Consider the following 16643-nt stretch of genomic DNA (forward strand, 5'->3'; position numbering starts at 1 on the left):
GTATTCTTGCTGCTGTTGTAGCATACATAAAAAAAGTTATATCCGTCTTTAACACCCCTTGGCCGACAATACCCAAGAGAAAGGCCTCTGGTTTCTTAGGGAAGGTATATTTAAATACCTTTTTCAGTTCATTATAGATCATTTCCCAGAATGCCTTAATCTTCGGGCACGTCCACCAGAGGTGAAAGAATGTACCTTCCTTTTCCTTACATTTCCAACATTTATTATCAGGCAAATGGTAAATCTTTGCAAGCTTGACTGGGGTTATGTACCACCTATAGATCATCTTCATAATATTTTCTCTTAAGGCATTACATGCCGTAAATTTCATGAAATGTAGGAATCTCAATTAAAGCATCTATGATGGATAAAAAGTAGAGACATCACTTAAAAAGTAGAGACATCACCTTGCCATCAAAGGTCTGTATAGTAAAAGCTATGGTTTTCCCAGTAGTGATGTATGGAAGTGAGAGCTGGACCATAAAGAAGGCTGATCACCGAAGAACTGATGCTTTTGAATTCTGGTGCTGGAGGAGACTCTTGAGAGTCCCATGGACTGCAAGAAGATCAAACCTCTCCATTCTGAAAGAAATCAGCCCTGAGTGCTCACTGGAAGGACAGATCATGAAGCTGAGGCTCCGATACTTTGGCCACCTCATGAGAAGAGAAGACTCCCTGGAAAAGACCCTGATGTTGGGAAAGATGGAGGGCACAAGGAGAAGGGGACGACAGAGGACGAGATGGTGGGACGGTGTTCTCGAGGCTACCAGCATGAGTTTGATCAAACTGCGGGAGGCAGTGGAAGACAGAAGTGCCTGGCGTGCTCTGGTCCATGGGGTCACGAAGAGTCGGACACGACTAAATGACTAAACAACAACATGATGGATAACCATCCAACCTCAGCTTAAAAACCTCCAATGAAGGAAAGTGCACCACCTTCTGAGGGAGTGTGTTTCACTGTTGAACAGCTCCTCCACCACACACTTGATATGAGTCCACAGTGTGATGCATGAGGGGAGGGAAAGCTAATGCACTTCTAGGTTCCATCAGCAGAAGTATAGTGTCCAGAACATGGAAAGTAATAGTACCATTCTTTTCTGCTTTAGTCAGACCACACCTGAAATTCTGGGTCCAGTTCTGGGTACCACAATATAAGAAGCATATTGACAAGCTCTAACGTGTTCAGAGGAGGGCAACTAAGATGATGAAGGGTCCGGAAACCAAGCCTTATGAGGAATGGTTGAGGAATTCTGATATATTTAGCCTGGAATAGAGGGGACTGAGAGAAGATTTGATAGCCATCATCAAATATCTAAAGGGCTGTCACGTGGAAGATGGATCAAGCTTGTTTTCCCCTCTCCAGAGGGTAGGACCAAAACCAATAGCTTCAAGCCAGGTGTCCCTTGTTTTATATTTGTGCAGCTGGTTCTTCCTGCCTAAGTGAAGAATCTGACATTTGTCCCTACTGAAATTCATTTTGTAAGTTTGGACCAAGTTCTCCAATCTGTTAAGGCTATCTTGAATCTCGATTCTTTCTTCTGTGGCATTGGTACCCCTCCCACATAGATGTCATCTGCAAATTTGATGAGGATCCCCTCAATTCCTTCACCCAAATTATTTATAATTATATATATATAGCCATTCTAGCTCCACCCTTTCATGGGAAACTCCCAGTTCTACAATTCTTCCATGGACAGAGTGTACTTGGATGAGAATGGAGAGTTGGCAGCTGACCTGGACATTGTGAACTGGATGAACTTGGAAATAATTGAAATGTAAGAGTGTGCTCATCATAGAATCATAGAGTTGGAAGGGACCCGATGGTATAAATCAACCCCCTGCAATGCATCCATGACAGATGGCCATCCAACCTTTGCTGAAAAATCTCCTACACACTGCTGAACAGCTCTTACTGTCAGAAAGCTTTTTCTGGCGTTTAGCTGGAATCTCCTCTCCTGTAACTTGAAGCCATTGGTTTGAGTCCTACCTTCTAGAGCAGGAGAAAACCAGCTTGTTCCCTCTTCCATGTGACAGCCCTTGAGATATCTGAAGATATATAAGTGAGCCATTTATAAATAGAAAACTGTATTAAAGGTAAAGGTAAAGGTACCCCTGCCCGTACGGGCCAGTCTTGACAGACTCTGGGGTTGTGCGCCCATCTCACTTAAGAGGCCAGGGGCCAGCGCTGTCCGGAGACACTTCCGGGTCACGTGGCCAGCGTGACAAAGCTGCATCTGGCGAGCCAGCGCAGCACACGGAAACTGTATTAGATTGGCATATAAAAACAATTGCTCAACAGTACCAAATAAAACATGGGCATTCCTAAGCCCCAAATTGCATCTGCCTAAAACCTCCACAAGCCTCTTTACTTTGAGCTCTTACAGTTAATATTTAAGATTCAGGTAGGTATCTGAAGAAGTGTGCAGGCACACGAAAGCATGCACACCAAGAAAAAAAATTAGTTGGTCTCTAAGGTGCTACTGGACATTTTTAAATTTTTATTTATTTATTTTGACTGTGCCAGACCAACATGGCCACCTACCTGAATCTAGAGCCTACTTGAAGTTGGACATGCCTGGTATAATAGAACTGATATCTGTTATATCCCAATTAAGCAGCCTTAAAATTTTGTCATTCTATACTGCCACTATGTAAAGAAGTTGTGGCTGATTTTTTCATCTCACCACTTCCAGAATGTGAAGAATTTCCTTTTCCTGCAGATGTCATAAAATGAACCAAGAAAAATCAACTCTGCCCAGTAGTACTGCTACCACCTCTGTAGTCCCTGAGTCCTGAGGAGGGAGAATTTCAGATTTTTTCCTGACATCCTTGGAATTTGCAAAACAGCCCACTCCTTGTTTTTCAAGTCCCAAGTTCATAGATTACTTCAGGCATAGGCAAATTCGGCCATCCAGCTGTTTTGGGACTATAATTCCCACCATCCCTGACCACTGGTCCTGTTAGCAAGGGATGATGGGAGTTGAAGTCCCAAAACAGCTGGAGGGCCAAGTTTGCCTATGCCTGGATTAAGGTAAAGGTAAAGGTACCCCTGCCCGTACGGGCCAGTCTTGACAGACTCTAGGGTTGTGCGCCCATCTCACTTAAGAGGCCGGGGGCCAGCGCTGTCCGAAGACACTTCCGGGTCACGTGGCCAGCATGACAAAGCTGCATCTGGCGAGCCAGCGCAGCACACGGAAACGCCATTTACCTTCCTGCCAGTAAGTGGTCCCTATTTATCTACTTGCACCTGGGGGTGCTTTCGAACTGCTAGGTTGGCAGGTGCTGGGACCGAGCAACGGGAGCGCACCCCGCCGCGGGGATTCGAACCGCCGACCTTTCGATCGGCAAGCCCTAGGCGCTGAGGCTTTTACCCACAGCGCCACCCACGTCCTCCATGCCTGGATTACTTAGTGGCATATTTCCAAGTACAGTGGTACCTCAGGTTACATACGCTTCAGGTTACATACGCTTCAGGGTACAGACTCTACTAACCCAGAAATAGTGCTTCAGGTTAAGAACTTTGCTTCAGGATGAGAACAGAAATCGGGCTGCGGCGGTGCAGCAGCAACAGGAGGCCCCATTAGCTAAAGTGGTCTTCAGGTTAAGAACAGTTTCAGGTTAAGTACGGACCTCCGAAATGAATTAAGTACTTAACCTGAGGTACCACTGTATTCAGGAACCAAATTCAAAGCCAATTGTACTTAAAGAAACTGCACGAGGAATACATGAAACACTTTATTAAGGCGATTGTGGCGTAGAATAAGAATCTTTCACCAATAAAAGACAGTCAAGGAAAGCTAACAGTGTAAAGTCTAGCATGCCCCACCCTAACACCAATTGTTAGAGTCACGGACCTGGCCAGTGAGCTACAGTCAGACACAGTTGGTTCTTGTCATGCATGATACTTCATTCAGATGGGGGCCATTAGGCCCAGATCAGAGACCAGTATTTATACAAAAAGGCTTGGATACAGAATGGTAGGTTTTTACCACCCAAATACAAGAGGAAGTGGAAACTGAAGATCCTTTCTGGGTGAAGACCAATAGATACATAATAAGAAAAGGAATATTGTCTCAATATATGATCACAGCGGAGAGACTCATATGTCCAAAGAGGGAAAGAATCGCCATTATTTAATATTGAGGCATGGTTGCTAAAATCATTGGAGACAAAGTTGATACATTCAATTAGAGAAAAACTATTGCTGACATTTGTTAAAAGAAACCCCCTTTTGGACTTTTTGTGTGAAAAGGAAAATGAACTTGGGATTTAAGTTTGAACAATACTGGTTTGTAGTGGGATGTTATTGTGAAGCAAATGGTTTGAATAATTATTTTTATGTAACTGGCAGGCAGAGAATCAGAAATTATTTTGCTTTACTTCTCTCGTTCTCTTTTCCCTTCTCCCCTTCTCCCCCTAAAAATGTACATCTTTCTCTTCCTGTTTATTTTTCTACTTTTGTTTTTATATAACTTTGTTTTTTTATTTTGTTGTATCATAAAAAAGATTTAATAAAAGATTTATGAAAAGGGGGGGGGAACGAATTTTGGAACAAGGTGCCATCAGGATGCTGAAGATACTCAGCTCTTATTTCTCGGCATAACCATTAATTCCTGGAAAGGCCCTAGAACAGTGTATGAACATAGTGGTAAGATGGAGGATATTTCTCTAACGTAAAACAACAGCAGCAACAACAACACCACTGAGGTTTGGCATTAAATTTACGAAATGACACCTTTGGGGGGGGAAGTCTTTGAATAATCAGATTTCTAATTTAGTTGTTGTTATATATGCCTTTGTATTCAGATCAGACCGCAATAAAATAATGTAGCACTTGGGAAGGAAGATGCAGCCCAGAAGCCCAGCACTGGAGGTCAAGATGGAGAAGACCTGCACGGCTACCATGTACTTCCCCTTGGTGCTCAGGTAGGTGGGCACAAAGGACACCCAAACACTGCAGAAGACCAGCATGCTGAAGGTGATCAGCTTGGCTTCATTGAAGGACCCTGGGAGCTTCCTGGCCAGGAAAGCCACTGTGAAGCAGATGGCAGCCAAGAAGCCCATGTAGCCAAGGGAACCATAAAACATGGCCACAGATCCTTCATTACATTGCAGGATGATCTCTTGGGGCTGGGAGTGCATGTCAGACTCCGGGAAAGGGGGAGACATGCCCAGCCAGATGGTGCAGATGACAACTTGGAGACTGGAGCAGGCAATGACAATGGAGTTGGTGAGAGTCTTCCCCAGCCATCTCCTCACCCTGTTCCCTGGCTTTGTAGCTAGGAAGGCCAGTACCACAGTGATGGTTTTGGCCAACACAGAAGAGACAGCAACTGAGAAAATGATGCTGAAGGCAGTTTGCTGGAGAAGGCAGTTCACTTTCCTTGGCTGGCCAATGAAGAGAAAGGAGGACAAAAAAGAAAGCAGGAGTGAGAAAAGGAGGATGTAGGAGAGGTCCCGGTTGTTGGCTTTGACTATGGGAGTTTTCTTGTATGTAATGAAGATTCCTAACACAAAACCTGTGGTTATGGATAAGAAGAGGGCAAAGGAAGATAGGACAATCCCCACGTGTTCTTCATAAGTCAGGAAGGTGATAACCTTAGGGTCACATTGATCTTTGTCATTGTTTTGATGCTGATTCTCTGGACACTTGGTACAATGCTCTGCATCTGCAAAAACAAGAGTATTATCGATCTTATATCCTCCTAAATTGCTTTCCATTTTCAGAAAGTAATGCCAAACTGGTTCACACTATTAGAAAACATTAAAAAATTCAATACATTCATATGTGATGAATGGGATCAGGAAACAGTATTACGAATATTACGTGTCAGGTAAAACCTCAGGCAACAGGTGTGTCTTGCATTAGTTGTGAAGTCAACAGGGAGGACATTCCACCTGCTAGGCACCACAATGCAGAAGGCCCCCCTTTAAAGTCACAATAACACTGTCATGTGGTTTCAGGGAAGGAAAATGGACTAGCTTAAAGTCTTCTAGTTATCCCTGTTCCTTGCTTAGCAGGTATTTATATATTGATGTATTTCTATCTTGTCATTCCAAGCAATTTTCAAAGAAATACCATAAATCATCATCAGGACAACAATTTAAAATATGGAACCGTTATGAAACTCGTGAAACTTTGGGCAGAACTCAGGTTTCCCAAGTTGAAGATCACACCTTGAGTTTCTGTGGACTGCACTGCCACTCTCCACACAGCATTCACCAATGTTTCTTGAGAATATGTCCATATTATGAATCAAAGAGGGGGGGAAATGGAAAATGAAGCCATATGAACAAGTTAAAGAGCATGTCTATGATTGGTTGCATTATCTTCAAGTAAATGAAAGGTTCAAAAAGGACCTTAAAGAGAGGGGATATACAGAGAAAGAATCGAAATTTCAAACAGAGATAATTGATAATGATGTTAAGACAATGTCAAAAATGTACAAAATACTTTTGGAATGGCAAACAAAAGATGAGGAGATAAGGTGGGTTATGATACATTGGGCCAGAGATTTTGGTTACAATATACAATTGGATGATTGGGAAAAGGTATGGAATGAAAATATGAAATTTACTGCATGTACGACGTTAAAGGAGAATATTATGAAAATGGTATACAGATGGTACATTACACCCGTAAAGTTAGCAAAAATGTATAAAACATGTAATAAGTGTTGGAAATGTAAAGAAAAAGAAGGTTCATTTTTTCATATGTGGTGGGAATGTAAGGAGGTAAAGGGTTTCTGGGAAATGGTATATAATGAATTGAAAAAGATGTTTAAATGCACATTTGTTAAAAAACCAAAGCCTTTTTGTTAGGAATAACAGGAAGAGAGATAAATAGAAGTGATTATAAACTTTTTCAGTACGCAGTAACAGCAGCAAGAACATTAATGGCCCAAAAGTGGAAACAAGAGGAATTACCGACCTTGAATGAGTGGAGAATGAAACTTATGAACTATGCAGAACTGGATAAAATGACTGGAAAAATCAGATACCAGAAAGATCACAAATTCATTGAGGACTGGGGAAAGTTTACGGATTATCTGAAAACTATATGTGATGAACAGACAACGCTAGTGGGTTTTAAGGAGGCTTTGTGATAATACAAGGTATATTGTAAAAAAGAAACAGAGATGGAAGGTTAATATTAAATTGGCAATATTATATAGAAAATGCGTGAAGATAAGAAAAATGGATGATTGAGGGAGGTGCCGGTGGAAGTTCAAAAAACAGCAAATTTGTAATTATGGTTGTATGAATTATTTGTAAAAGAAAAACTTAATAAAAATCTATATATATATAAAAAAGAGAATATGTCCATATTATGAATAGGCTCCTGCTCCCAAAAATATCCAATATGACACTCTGGAAGGGGCAGAATTCTATGAAACATATTTGCCTGAAAATAATGCCACATGTCGGAGTGCATGGTGCCTCCTGTGAAAAGCTTGATGAACAGTCTTCTGCATGCATGCTGTCGATTTCCCAGTTCTGATTATTCTCTCCAACTCTGTGTAGATTTCTGAAGGTCATGGAATGTGACTCTAAATAAGAAAGCATGTATGCACACACAGGAGGAAAATGCACAGGTGTTTTGTAGAGGGTCACACTCTGTGCACAGATTATAGCCAGTTCTAAATTTCCCCTATAAAAAGCCACTGGAGTCACCCACCGTCTTGAGAGGAGATGGTTCCTTCTGGGCAGGGAATGCAGTCGTAGCAGCAGAGTGGCTTTCCTTCCTGAACCATCTTGACAAATCCAGGCCGACAACTTTCCACACACCTGGAAGGAGGCAGGGTCTGAACATAAAAACCAGGGGTGTCAAGGAAAATGTGTTAGGCCTAATTTTTGCTATGGAAATGAGGCACAGGGTTGGGAAGGGCACAATTTTAATTTGAAGCTTGTTACTAAAAACTACAACTGCATAGCGCTGGAGCCAACTCCGGGGGCCATCAGTGCTTCGTGTCAGGAGTCCAGGTTCCCAGCTTGATAACACAGTAAGCATAGGTAATTAAAAAGGAGGATTTATTGCAAAAACAAACAGATAGCTCCGGACAGCTCTAACGCAGCCACTGGCATTATCACTCAAGATGACCCTTCTGAAGACTCCTTCCGGTGTCTGCAGAATATATTGAACCGTCGCCCCTTGTGTCTCTTGTTTTGCTTCCTATCTAGCAGCCCTCCCATTCGCCAACTCTTTGGACTTATTGGATTAGCTCCAGCCTCTTCCTGTTCTGACAGACTATCTCTGTGTCTGTTCCCACCTGTTTGAGCTTCCTGAGAGCTTTGATGCTCTCAGTCGTTCCCTCGGCAACCAGCATTCCAAGGGGCGGGGGAGTAGCAGTGGGCACTGACCACTGTTCAGACTGCGTTCTGCAGCCAGCTGTAAAGTTCCACTAGGAGCTGGCTCATTCCTGACACTTCAGCGCCCACAATAATATATTTGTCGGGCTGGGCAGCTACAAAGTTAATGGGCAAAGCTGAAGCCCTTTTCTTGTGGGCACCCACAATCTTTGGCGTGAAATGGCACCTATGCTGCATAGTTGCTTGAGACCCAGATGGTATCAGTGGGAAACAGTGGCTCTTTCCGGGCCTGGCAGCTTCACTTGCCATGGCTGTTCCAGGACAGGATACGTCTGGTCTCTGTTATCTAAGCTCTGACAACCGTCTGGCTGTCCTATAATCAGGATACCTTTGAAGACAGTTTGGAAAATGCAGCTGGTACAAAATGCAGCTGCTGGGCTGCTCAATGAGGAAGCAGCCAAATGGGATTACTTATCACCAATCCTCCAAAAGATTTTAGGATTGCCTATAAAAACATACAAGTTAGGAGGAAGTTGTGCCAAAATTATGGTGAAGATGAGTTTTCTAAAAACAAACAGGCAAACAAAAAACGTAAAGCTGATGGAGAAATGGGGAGAACTGAACCCAGTGAGAAATAAAGACTGTATGTTTGCGGTCTAGTTTAGCATGTTGGCATGTGTGTATGAAGATCTCAATGGCCCAGAACGCAATTCTTAGAGGAGGACCTCCCCAATATCTGCAAAGATGAACTTTGAGCTACGTAGGCTAGGATAGCATTTTTTCTTGAAGCATGGAGAAGGGCCTTCTCTGTTGCATTGGCACCAATATAGGAATTAATTTTTCTACTTTCCTTATCACTCACCCAGGGAATTTTATTTGCTGGGCGTGCATCACAAAACATTTGGGCAGTATAGCAACAGTAGTTCTACTGGAGAAGTCAATAAAGACTTTTCCAATAAATGCTATTTAAAAAAGGAGGAGGGGGCTCTTGGGAGCCACATGAAACTTTCTAAAAGTCTGGATAAGGGTATTGGGCTAGCCACGCTTAATAAGAATAAATAGTATAAAGTGAAGTGCTTCCACTTCCCCACAACCTGTGTTTGAAGTAGAAAAGGGTTGGGAGGGGGGTTTTTTGTATGTGAGGGATATATTTTCTTTATGGTATAAATAGGAGAGGGTGTGTGGAAGCTTTGGGACACCGCATCTAGTTGCTAAATTAAACAACCCCCTTAAAATTGCACCCCAAATTATGGGGCCTATATATGCAGAGTTTCATAGGGACCCACCATTAGATAATTAAGAAATATGGCATTTTGATGTTGACAAGCCTTTGAAGGTAGCCCCACAAAAAAACATGGCGTCATTATAAAAGCTTATGAGATGGGAGATGCAATAAAATGAAAGAGATTGTTTCACCCACCTGGTTGAACCATTTGGGCCACATAATGGCATCCTGGTCGATGGTCAACTCTCGAAGTGGGGATCCCTGTCTCTTGATATTCCCAAACTTGACTCCGAGGATGGACTTATTGGGAAACCTCACCCAATTCACAATGTCCAAATCGGCTGCCAATTCCCCATTCTCATCCAAATACACTCCCTCCTTGGAAGAATTGTAAAACTGACCGTTTCCCAGGAAAGGGTGGAGCTAGAATAGCCAAGAAAAAGGCAATGCTCAGAATATGTGAAACAACATTGTGCAGACTCAAGTAGCTGTGTGTCTTTTTCACTGTTTTTGCCCAATGGGGCTCACACCCAAGTCAAAAAGCCTAGGCTCCCATCCCATGCATGCTTATCTAAGAATATAACCCATTGAACTTAATGGGACTTCTGGCGAGCAAGTCTTAGGGTAGCACTGTAAAATATGATGTCCTTATTATGTAGTTGGAGCAGACTTTCTTGCTTCAACATTAATTTGTGCTCCTTGATCGAAACATATTCCCTGCACATAGCTATTATATGCTTTGTATGAAAACAAATACAATAAATATTGATATATAAAAGGAGGGATAGGTTAGTTCAATGCATATTAATGGGTCAACAATGTAAAGACACCAGAAATATTACAGTGATACCTCGGGTTAAGAACTTAATTCATTCCGGAGGTCCGTTCTTAACCTGAAACTGATCTTAACCTGAAGCACCACTTTAGCTAATGGGGCCTCCTGCTGCCGCCGTGCCAGAGCACGATTTCTGTTCTCATCCTGAAGCAAAGTTCTTAACCCGAGGTACTATTTCTGGGTTAGCGGAGTCTGTAACCTGAAGCGTCTGTAACCCGAGGTACCACTGTACATATATCCATATATATCAGACATTAACATAATGAGAACCTAAGCTAACCAGATACTTGCTTGATTCAGGCTCCAGCAACACACAGCCCATTAGGAGAAAGGATGGAGCTTAGTGGAGGTTGGTAGGTGCCCAAGTAGCACATCAGTCAGGAGGGAAGATAGCTCAGGGAGAGCTTGTGCAATGACATATCCCAGACCCTCCAAGTGTCCCTATTTTCCAGGCACAGTCCCGGATTTACAGAAGCTGCCCTGGTTTTTTATTTGATCCCCGAATGTCCTGCTTTCCTTTAGAACGTACTTATTTTCATCAGAGAAATGTTGGAGGGTATGGATGAATGTGACCCTGGAGCCAAGGAGCTAAACAACTATACAACCTTTAGAAGACATATGAATGCACCCAAGTATAGGGGAGCTTTTTAATATTTAATGTTTTATTGTTTTCATATATGTTGGAAACTGTTCAGAGCTGCTGGGGGAACCCAGTTAGATGCGCAGAGTATTATTATTATTATTATTATTGGCCTCCCTATTTTCCTCAGGCTCCAATACTTTGGCCACCTCATGAGAAGAGAAGACTCCCTGGAAAAGACCCTGATGTTGGGAAAGATGGAGGGCACAAGGAGAAGGGGACGACAGAGGACGAGATGGTGGGACAGTGTTCTCGAAGCTACCAACAAGAGTCTGACCAAACTGCGGGAGGCAGTTGAAGACAGGAGGGCCTGGCGTGCTCTGGTCCATGGGGTCACGAAGAGTTGGGCATGACTAAACGACTAAACAACTAAACAACTAAACAACTAAACAACTAAACAACTAAACAACTAAACAACTAAACAACTAAACAACTAAACAATAACATTTTCCTCAGAGAAATGTTGGAGGGTATGATATTCCATTCACAAAGGAACATATATGTAAAAGGCAAGGGTCTTAATTAAAATGAGTCACAGAAGACAAAGCAGGTGGTTAGGCCAATGTTTGGCATTGTTACCAGAGGGTTCACATCCTTAGACGCCAGTGCAAGGGGGCATAAAGAGGGACCAGTTCAGGGCACTTCACAAAGGGGTTTCCAAAATTTCACCTCCCCACAGTCAATTGACTTTACAGTCAGTCTCCATATTTGGTAGAGATATCTGTGATGAGAATGGAAATACCTGCCATGGCTGTAGCTTTTGAATTTTCAAACTGTCCATCACTCTTTGCCTAGATCTTGATGAATCTGCAGCATTTAAGGAGTGTGCCACAGCTTGGACCGTGTTGTAGATCCTGTGGTTGTCGAGAGAGAGGATTCCCTCCCGATCATCTTGTGACAGCATCTCCACATTCTCTCTCTCTCTGCATCTTGCCCAGCCTTTCACTGCCAATGCATGCTTTAAATATGAACAATTAAAACCTTCCTCCACAAACTCATCAATAGCAAACAATAGGGCTGGGAAATCACCATAGTTTGTCTGTTTATTTGTCTCAATTAAGAAAGAAAAAATACCATGGATAGGTTGGAAAGATAAGCCTCCATACATCAACTCCAATGAGATGTCCCACATTGCTGTTGTGATCAAGACTTTCCCCTCAATGGGTTTTATCAACTTGTACATCAGTTCTATAAAAAATATTCCATTTAAGACATAAATATTATCTACGTAGTAAACAAATAGATTAACTTGTTTCCACTTAGAGAACAAAAGAAAATTTATTGGTGCAAAATTCAGTCCTCCTTTGACGATTTGCGAGATGGGAACACAAATCCCACTCTCAATGAGCACAGGCGTCAAGGTCTTCATGAACCTCACTCCGTTGTCAGTGTCTGGTGCAAGGAGACCAATGAAGGTCCATCTGAAGTGATGGAGCAGCTTGACAATCCCTGGGTACAGGGCTTCTTCTTTGGGGACCATCCGGTAGAAAAAAGGAAACTGCCTCTTATCATTCAGAACATGAGAGACAAAAGCATAACTGACCTAGCAAGGAAAGGAAGATTGTTGGCTTGTTACATTTCAAATCAAAGCTGATTTCATAGCCCAAAATAACAAATTCTTTTGCCTAGGCATTTCTTCAGCAGGACCATGTTCCTCAAATCCCTATTCTTATTTATTTTTTACATACTTTTATACTACTGTTTCACTGGATTTATATTGTACCTTTGTTGTTATGATTTTGTTACTATTTTAATGTTGTACATAATTCAGAGATTTCTAAAATATCTAGTGGATTATTATTATTATTATTATTATTATTATTATTATTATTATTATTTTATTAATAAAACAAAACTTTCTGTGTTTCACTTAATGTATCAGTTTCCCCCAATATTAGGGATACAACCACCATGACTATGGCTGGTCTCCTCTGCTCTTTTACAAACACACAGCATACTTGGAGTCACCACCATTCCCATTCTGCTGTTTTGCCCAAAGGGAACAGCCCTGCTGGCTTTTTGTCAGCATTGCTCACCATTCTCTTACTTATTCACTGAAAAAAGCCAATGTGGCTCAAGCCTGCAATCCCAAACCCACTATCTGCTATATACACTCATGGGGTCTGAACTAGTATTGACAGACCAGGAATGAGACCATGAGGTCCTAGCAGGTAGCTCATATTGACTCAGCATGTGGCAACTGTGAAAAAGCAAATTCCTTGCTAGGGATCATTAAGAAATGGGACGAAAATAAAACTGTCAATGTCTGTCTTTGCTTGAGAATTATTATTATTATTATTATTATTATTATTATTATTATTATTATTATTTTACCAGATTCTATTTGCAACGGAACACAGATCATTTCATTACAATATTCATAATAGTTGTTTCATAAGTTTCCTTTGATTCTCATAACCACCTGATGTTATTCAGAGCCTTGACATCCCAGGTCTTCATCATTTTGATGAGGACGACTGGACGTCAAGAGCACACAAATCTTTCACACCAATCTTTCACAAATCTTTCGCATCAAGTCTACAGTAAACCGGTATGTGGGATGCTCCCTTGTGTTGTTTTCAAATTCTGAGTATCCCATTTGAGTAAAGATGAGTATGTGATAAAAGAAAGATGTATGCTGTCCTCCAGGAGCAGTGAAAGCTCTCTCAAATCACTTTTGCAATACAAATAAGTAAATAAATTTATTTACTTTTGCAATACTGTTTTAGAAGCAAGTGTCTGTCTCCATTTTCATTTAACATCCACACCACACAGTCAGCCAGAAGATGCCACGCCCTCTCCGTCCCTACCTGAGGGATTTTATAGGTGCCCAACATGTTCGAAATCTGGATGGAGTTTTGAGTGTCAGCCCCTTCAAGAACAGCAAGCAGGTTATTCTGTCCTCCAAAGTTGTAGTTTGGAACATTTGCCTGCCCAGTGGAGAGCAGGTCTAGCAAAGATTCGCACGTTACCCTCCCATCAAAGAAGTTCTCGTGGATGCTGTACCCCAGAGTGATGTTGGGTAAAAGCCTGGGATTCTGGTTGATATCTTGAATGGCAAACAAGAAGGACAGGAGTTGCCAATATTTTGTGGATGCTTTCCTGCAAAAGCATACATATTCCAACATCTTAAGCATCCAACACTCAATGAATAGATAAGTTTCTACTCTGGCTTTTTTCTTTCTTTTTTTACAAGCTTTTACGGGTAATATAAATTTCTGGATTCAAGTTCAAGAATATTACTGATCCAGAGACAAAGCTGTAAACTTGAAAGCCAATCCTCACTTAATGTTTGGGAGACCGGATAGCCTTTTCTAATCAATAGCCATTATCCATCGGAAAACAAAGCTAAGGCAGATGATCATTCTGGCTAGTATTTCTCTAGTTTTCCTATTTTTATTTTATATTTTTATTTTGCAATGTCATGAGATGGCAGGGACAGGAGGTTAGTTGGTTCGTAAAATAACTTTTGGTTATTATTATTATTATTATTATTATTAATACCCCACCCATCTGGCTGGGTTTCCCCAGCCATTCTGGGTGGCTCCCAACAGAATATTAAAAACACGATAAAACATCAAACCTTAAAAACTTTTCTAAATGGGGTCCTTCCAAGCCTGTGTTTCTTTTCTGTAAGATGGGAGACTGTAGTAGAGAACAGTGCTGAAGATGTCAAAACAGTAGCTTTGTTAAGTTGGTAATCCTAGCCCAGCCTCTTAAGCATCCTTTTTACATGTCTAAGGAGTTGACCAAGTACAGGTGTGTTGCTTTTTAAAAAAAAATCCAGATAGTGATGCCTTCAGAAGGAAAGGATCACTCCCCACTATTGCTTAGTTGGGAGGCCAGTTCATCCCAATGATAGGAGCCTAACAGGCATGGGGCAATAAACATGGCTCCAAGAAAAGTAAAAAAAGGTGAAGGGAAAATGCACTGCAAAGTATAGGATGACAATTGCTTGATGCAATGTCATATAATACAGAACAACAAACCCCTGTGTTGCAAACTTGACACAACAAACAAACAGTACAAGCAACACGCAAACCAGTATACTAGACAGCACTGTAATTCTTATTGCATAATAAACATGATTTAGTAACAAAAACAAAATGTGTGCACTTGTAAATTCTCTAATATATTTGAAATCAATTGAACACACGTCTGTCAATCTTTGAAAGTCTGCAGAAGTATAATAAGTCTATGGTTGAAACAAAGTAATAGATCCTATCCTGTTGGCTAAGCGGTAAAACTTTTTTTAGGTGTTCATGGTGCCAAAGTAGTAGGTGAATAACAATGGACAGTGATCCCAGATAATCTGTTTCGCTGGAATCTTCTTTAGCACAACCCATAGATTAGAAAAATGACCACTGAATAACCGGGATCACTGTCTGTTGTTATTCACCTACTACGTGTTTCAGTTGAAAAGGGACTTTACTAGCAGCAGTTTCTGAAAAGGCTGGCGGCTGATGGTGTTGTAGCATCTACCAAAGGAGTACAGGGATTTAAGAGAAGCTGGAGAGTGCCTGGTATTTGGGGCTCACAAAATTGGTGGCTAGTGGAGCAGCAGTAAACCCATGCCTATAAAATGACTTACTGGTAAAAGCTGGTTGAGGGAGGCTCATTGAATTTGTGTGGATTGAATAAAGCCCTTGTGGCAGAGATGACCCCACCGATGAGGTGGTCTCCTGGCCTGTAATAATTGAATGTGTCTAGCCAATCTCTCTCCAAAGTTAAGGGGCATTTCATCTCCATCCCACAATCTGCAAAAGGCAGCAGCAGCAGGAGCCGCAGGAGCAGTGCCATTCTGTGTCTTCCTGGAACAGCCCCTTCCCTCGTTACTGCTCCTCTCAAAGAAACATTAGATGAAGCCAAACTCTTTCTTCAATGATCAGTAGCATTCTTAATGTTGATGGAGCCCAACCCAGACTTCACACCTGAAACCTCACACCCACGTAGTCCAACCTACCTAAATCTCAGCCCAAAATCCCAGAGGTGCAGAAGGCATTTCTAGCTCAGATGCAATTGTTGCTCTCAATTTTGAGGTTCATTTTAATGGACTCAAAGGTGATCGCTGGACAAACATCTGGAGTTTTGTTGAGAAGAAGATGAGAATGATAACTATGATTTTGAAAATTATAAGGGAAAGACGCATTGCCTTCACAGCATCCTGAACTCTTCATGCACAGGTGCAGGGCTGGAGAAAAACATCTTTGCAAAAGGCTCCCATCTGTGGCTTTAAATTCTGAGCAGGACACTGGAGCAGGAAGGTGGTCATATCCAAACATTTGTGGAAAAAACAGAGACTCACTGTTATGATGATCATCATTATTATTATTATGAATCTCTGGTGGGGAATCTTTTAGATCCTATGAGATAATTGTCAAAGAACAACCAGATGCTCTGTGACAAAAGTTTGTTGTTGTTTTGTCATTTAGTCGTGTCTGACTCTTCGTGACCCCATGGACCAGAGCACACCAGGCACTCCTGTCTTCAACTGCCTCCCGCAGTTTGGTCAAACTCATGCTGGTAGCTTCGACAACACTGTCCAACCACCTCGTCCTCTGTCGTCCCCTTCTCCTTGTGCCCTCCATCTTTCCCAACATCAGGGTCTTTTCCAAGGAGTCTTCTCTTCTCAT

The 16643-nt window shown here is 41.8% G+C and overlaps 1 protein-coding gene across 1 annotated transcript; it reads right to left on the minus strand.

The window, feature by feature from the left end:
- Nucleotides 1-4761: 4761 nt before the first annotated feature.
- On the minus strand, nucleotides 4762-15810 carry LOC128408848 (vomeronasal type-2 receptor 26-like). Its single transcript, XM_053378871.1, has 6 exons — nucleotides 15602-15810; nucleotides 13821-14112; nucleotides 11753-12553; nucleotides 9731-9958; nucleotides 7679-7805; nucleotides 4762-5669 (listed from the first exon to the last, which is right to left on the minus strand). The coding sequence occupies exons 1-6, from the start codon at nucleotides 15808-15810 to the stop codon at nucleotides 4762-4764; spliced, it is 2565 nt and encodes an 854-aa protein (XP_053234846.1).
- Between the last annotated feature and the right edge of the window lie 833 nt (nucleotides 15811-16643).

This window comes from Podarcis raffonei, chromosome 2 (assembly GCF_027172205.1).
Source record: "Podarcis raffonei isolate rPodRaf1 chromosome 2, rPodRaf1.pri, whole genome shotgun sequence".
Lineage (NCBI taxonomy): Eukaryota > Metazoa > Chordata > Lepidosauria > Squamata > Lacertidae > Podarcis > Podarcis raffonei.